This window comes from Oratosquilla oratoria, chromosome 40 (assembly GCF_046742065.1).
Source record: "Oratosquilla oratoria isolate Oo_2021 chromosome 40, ASM4674206v1, whole genome shotgun sequence".
NCBI classification, from domain to species: Eukaryota; Metazoa; Arthropoda; class Malacostraca; order Stomatopoda; family Squillidae; genus Oratosquilla; species Oratosquilla oratoria.
Window position 1 is genome coordinate 40,036,755 of NC_134816.1, and position 6,130 is coordinate 40,042,884.

At 43.6% G+C, this 6,130-nt stretch overlaps 1 protein-coding gene across 1 annotated transcript in view; it reads right to left on the minus strand.

Annotated features, from left to right (window-relative positions):
* Positions 1–1,058: 1,058 nt before the first annotated feature.
* LOC143020806 (uncharacterized) overlaps positions 1,059–6,130 on the minus strand; it is a 12,446-nt gene continuing 7,374 nt past the window's right edge. Inside the window, exons 2-3 of the mRNA XM_076177582.1 lie at positions 2,947–3,438; positions 1,059–2,052 (exon numbers count right to left, since the gene is read on the minus strand). Of these exons, the coding sequence (XP_076033697.1) occupies positions 1,904–2,052; positions 2,947–3,438 (641 nt within the window). The 3' untranslated portion in view covers positions 1,059–1,903. The remainder of the gene's footprint in view (positions 2,053–2,946; positions 3,439–6,130) is intronic.

A 6,130-nucleotide genomic window follows, 5' to 3' on the forward strand; every position in this document is an offset into this window, starting at 1 on the left:
TAGACAGCAACACCCCCCCCCCCCCACACACACACACTCCCGTCCCTTCCTTCAGGGGCCTATGCATCGGGGGGGACAACCACCTCAGCTCCAGCGTGCCTTTGCTTAGTATGGAGGGCCTCCTGCCGTACAAACTTATAGGACAACTCGAACTCTTATCAGAAGTGGCCCATGACGACAATGCCATCGTTCTGTCAATGACAGAGTCACACTCGAAGGAAAATATTAAAGAAGCAGAATATGCAATACTAAATTCTGTGCACTTCCGAATTGACACGACGGGCCAGATATATATATATATATATATATATATATATATATATATATATATGTATATATATATATATATATATATATATATATATATATATATATAGAGAGAGAGAGAGAGAGAGAGAGAGAGAGAGAGAGAACAAGGGGAAAGCTTCCGTCAGGATTTGATGACGATGGAAGAGCGCTACCAAGGTCATTGGCATAGACACAAGATTGTGAGAATAAACACAACCGCGGACTACCGCGGGACGATTACAAGAGATCAGCCAGAGGAGAAAACTTACAAGAGAATGAGTTACAAACGCATTTTCTTGCCCGATTAAAATCAAGAAGAGGTCCTCCAGCCTGATGTACGGTCATCAATAAATTAACATCTATTTGATTACAGCATTTGTAATCCTAATGTGTAATTCAAGTTTTTTTCTCATATGCAATCAAATGTTTGTGCAAAAAAAAATGCTTTACTATAATTAACGCGAAAGAAGGATTCAAAAAAATTTCAGGGCATGATGGTAGGCGTGATAAAATGAAAATTATTGTATAATATTAGTATTGATATTACGAAAAATCTGTAGCATTTAGAAAGAATCTGATTTCAGATTTGAATCCAGTCAGTCTGCTCGAATTAGGTAAGAAATTATACTTTTGCCATCTCTATCAATTGCAAGGGATTCCAAACAAATAACATTATCTATTTGACACTGTTCATTTATTTGACCAATAGTAACATCTAAAACATCATTACAGCCAATAAATTACCCATGTGAGAGATAAAAAAAAAAAAAAAAAATTCCTTTCAGACCCCCAAGAAGACTCTTGATCCTTGGAGCAGGGTCCCCTCGAGGACAGACACCCACACAAGTCTCGAGGATAGGCAGGAGGGTCCTCTTCAGGTGAATGGAATTGCCTGGAAGGAACCACCGTGCGTCCAGAAGTTGGCAGGAGTAAGGTGGCAAAGCTTCCGTGGAGGACTCCGATGAGAGTGACTATTTTCCAGCAAAAAGATTTCTCCCACAGGTTGGAGGATCTCCCTTTGCCATCTCTGCGCCCGTAAGGATAGTTGTCTTCTTGGGGAGCTTAGACCAACTTCCTCACTGCGCTGGTAGTGCACGAAATGAAAACGATGTGAAGAAGAGAAAGAGGAGATCTACTGTCCATTTACAGAATTATGAGAGGGATGGAAGTCCTTGACAGAGAAGATTGATTAAAGTGGGATTAAAGAAAAACAAGAGGACATGAAAAGAAATTCAAAAAGGACAGTTATAGAAGAGATCTGAAAAAAGAATAGTTTCCCACACAGTGGTAGAGGTCTGGAACAAAGTGGATGAGGCAACAGGGTTTGCAAAAACTATACAAGAATTTAAGAACAAACTAGATGCTGAAAGCTACAAAGACGGGTCACTACGAGCATATCTCACTTCCCGTATAATACAACTATGTAAATACAAACTATAAGGCATAATAATGGCTGTATAGTTAAAGGGAAGAATCAAATGAGCCTTTTCAACTCTGTCCTCTTGACATCAGTCTTGGGGGATGTACCCCCCATAGAGTCCCTCCCTTCAGGGGCGGGGCGCTCCCTTCGTTCGCGGTGACGCGACGTGCAGGTGGTCCTCGATTGCATGGGTCCTCACCGCCTTCGTCCCTTTGAACCACGAGCGGATCCCTGTCGCGGCTCGTCCTTGGCCTTCAGCAGGCACCTCAGCATCACCAACAGGATCACCACCACCACAACACGGAGAACGAGGATGCATATCTCAATAGAAATAAGTGTGTATGCTGAAAGAAAATAAAAGCACTTGTTAAAGAGGGAGAAATGTATATATGTCCGTATCCGTGTATGTGTACATGTGTGTGTGTGTGTTCCCGCGCGTATACATAATAACAACTCGAGAGTAGTCCTCTATGCTGCAAGACCCTCACACAGACCTCTCCAGGGAGAAAGGTTGGACTCTTGTTTGCCATGAGCTAGTGTGGGTCTGCGGGATGCAGGAGTATAGAGGAAGCAATCACTGCCTGTTATTTCTCTACACGTGAAAAAAAACTGACGTAAATTAGAGTTGACAGAGAAATCCTGACATCAACTCGAAAACTGAACGCCAACTCTCGGACTGTGAAGATCAGAGGTGGGGAGATGATTCCCTCTGACGTCAATCCTGGTAGATCATCATATGCAAGTATTTCAGGCACCTATCGTGGGTCGCGTGACGAGGGTGTACTTGTTTGAGTATCTTATGATTATAACAGCTGTGTCAAATAAGAGATAAAGATCTCTCCTGAATCACCTGTATTAAATAGGTTTTGTACGAAAGACAACACAAAGTTCAGGATTCAAAATGACAAAGCCCGCTGCAGATTGGTACACCCCTTGTGGCGAAAAAAAGCAACAACAACACATCATAGATACATGGGAGCACAGCCACGTGGGCGTCATTGAATACTAGGCTACACCGAAGATACTACATCAGGTGGCATCCCAGACCTATCTCACCGGAGACTGCGCGGAAAAGGGGTGAACCACCACTAAGGGCTAATGCAGCCCTGGGTGAGGATAAGGGTTGGGCCTGGAAGATTCCCGAACTCCACCAAATCGACTTCCCCCCCCCTCCCCAACAGAACACACGCAAAAAGAAAAGAAAAAAAAAAACGACTCCTGGAGTCGGACCTACTCACTTGTTGGAGGATCAGGAGAGCAGGTTCTGGGCCAGAAGACGACGGAGGAGTGCTTTCCCACCAATGCGGGAATCTGAGCGTAAACGGTAAGGTTGCCTTGACCCATGGTGGGAGCATCTTCTCTTGACCAGGTCATGTTCTTTTGCCGATCTCCGCTCCAGACAACACCCTGGAAGAGTCCTCCGGAGTACTCCAGGCGGACCCTCCTAAGGGTTCCAACATTGAAGGGATCTTCGTTCTTAATCAATTTTCCGTTCTCCCATATGCCGTCCTTCTTGAAGGTGAGTATGACTCCATAAAATGTATTATTGAGATACTCCACTACCTTGGCGTAGGCGACCTTTTCTCCGTCCTCTTCAATGGTGAAAACCATCGCTGTCCGTTCTGTAGTCTCAGCATCGAGTCTCACATGTAAGAACTCAACCTCCATGCTCTTAGGGAAAGGTACCCTGGCGGATGGAGCACCACCCTTTACTAAGTTGACGTCAACACCTGCAAAACAAAGGGGCATAAAAAGAGGACTGGCACTCTGGAATCTTTGCAAGTATGATCTGCGATAGAGTATAAGAGCACACTTCCGGTGAATGCCACTTGCCTTGGCTGCCGAGAACAAAAAACGCATGGCACCTTTTCTGCCACCATTGTTAAGCGCCTCGTTAAGTAAACACATATATGCATACATTTATATATATATATATATATATATATATATATATATATGGTTTCATTGAAGAAAATAGCAATTGATGCATTGATGATCTTCTTGTGTAGAGTTTCAATACGTCTAACTATAGACTTGGCTTCAGGAGGTAAGTTTGCTATCGCAGGTCCAAAGGACATGATTCAAACTCAGAAGGGAGAAGAGTAGTGTTTTACTGGAGCTTGACGTTTCGTACACTATGTACATTTTCAAAAGCAATGACAAAAGGTCAGAATACATAGACTAAGTCTATAGTTAGACGTATTGAAACTCTACACAAGAAGATCATCAATGCATCAATTGCTATTTTCTTCAATGAAACCTGTCTACAGGAAAACCTGCTGCCGAAATATACAAATATAAAAGTTCATGATCCGGCAGTCCGTCATGTTAACTTCACCAAGGATTACCAACGAAGACTCGTTCTGCACCAGATCGAAGCCAAAAAGACGAGTATTGAAGAATTCCAGAACGAACTTGCTGAAGTTACGAAGAAATGGAGGGATTACTGCCTTCAAAATGAGACCCGGGATTACATCGACCAAGCCCTGGCGGAAGAACTAGAACACCACAAAAAAGTCGCTGAAAGGAGAAATTGCAACAAACTCATTCGCCTCAACAGTGGCCAACTTAAATTTCCGTCCCCTCCCACCGGGTATGTCAACCTTACGACTACAACTTTAACTAAGGACCAAGAAGAACTTCTGAACCTCGGCCTCAATTGTCACATCTTCTCTAAACCTCGCCCACTACAGAAACGTCTAGAAATCGAGGTCCTCATCGATGATATTCACCGACTCGCTAAGGAAGGAAAAATCTCCACCGATGAGAATATCCACACCGAACTTCTAAGAGAAGCACGGAGGAGGCGAGGCCATTGCCAAAGTAAACTCATCAACAAGAGGCATCTGGACGCTGCTAAGGCTCTCCGTGAGGACCCTTCCATAACCATCCGCAGAGCAGACAAAGCCGACTTATATGTTTTGTTACCTTCTTCTGAGTACCTAGAGAAAATTGACTCCATCCTGAAAGACGAATCTAAATTCCTCGAGATATCAAGAAATCCGACAGAAGAAATTAAAAGAAGAGCCAACAAGATCATCGAGAAGGTTAATGCTAAGGCGGGCGGACTGAAGCTTCCCAAATTGGTAGGAGATTTTGGCCTTGGTTATTGTTACGGAAATGTAAAAATCCACAAGAATAACAATCCACTCAGACCCATAATCAGCCAGATCCCTACGCCTACTTATCAGATTGCTAAGAAATTAAACGAGTGGCTTACCCCATTTGTCCCAAAGGATTACACCTTGTCTTCTGCTGCTGATTTCCTCCATCTCCTCCACAACTCTAACGCCGACGGTGTGATCGCTTCGTTGGATGTAGAAAATCTTTTTACGAACATCGACGTTGATCGTACCATCAACTTTATCATTGATGAGATCTACCCTGCAGAAGGTTCCCCAAAACTAGACATCCCTGAAACAGCCCTTAGGACCTTATTGGAGATGTGTACGAAGGAAGCACCGTTTCTGTGCCCCCGTGGGAGAAAGTTCCGGCAAATTGATGGAGTAGCGATGGGTTCCCCTCTTGGGGTCCTTTTCGCTAATTTCTTCATGGGGATGGTGGAACGTGAAGTTTTCCGTATTTTAGACAAACCTGCTATTTACGCAAGATACATCGACGACATCTTTGTGAAAGTGGCAAGGGAAGAAGACCTCATCCCCCTCAGGGAAAAATTGCAAGCAGTTTCCGGGATCAATTTTACAATCGAGTCCAGTACCGACGGTAAACTTCCTTTCCTTGATGTACTCGTAGCACAGAACCAGGCACATTTTAACACTTCCGTATACACCAAACCCTCCAACCCGGGCCTGTGTCTTAATGGGAAAAGCGAGTGCCCCCAACGCTTTAAAGACTCCACCATCAGTGCTTACATCAGAAGGGCTCTCACGCACTGCAACAGTTGGAAAAGTGCTAATCTAGAAATTGAAAGAGCCACACAAGTATTAGTAAATAATGGCTATTCCAACCAAGACATTTCCAAGGTCATTAAAAGGCAAATCAACAAATGGTACGACCAAGCTCCAGTCCTCCCCAATTCAGGCCAAAACATCAAATTATTCTACAAATCCCACATGACTACAGAGTACAAAACAGAAGAGAAAATCATCAGGCAAATCATCAAACGTCATGTCAAACCTGCCAATCCTGTCGACCGGGTGGACTTCGTCATCTACTACAAAAACAAGAAAACTTCGAATTTCCTACTAAAGAATAACCCTTCCCCCGCTCCTTCTGAGTTGCAACGCAGCCATCTAGTGTATGAATTCTCCTGTAAACAAGGGAACTGTGAGTCCCTTCATTCTTCATACATAGGATACTGCACTACTAAACTCTCTAGAAGAATTACATTACACTTACAAAATGGTACACCTAAGACACACACAGAATCTCACCACAACACTATTCTTACCAGACAGACCA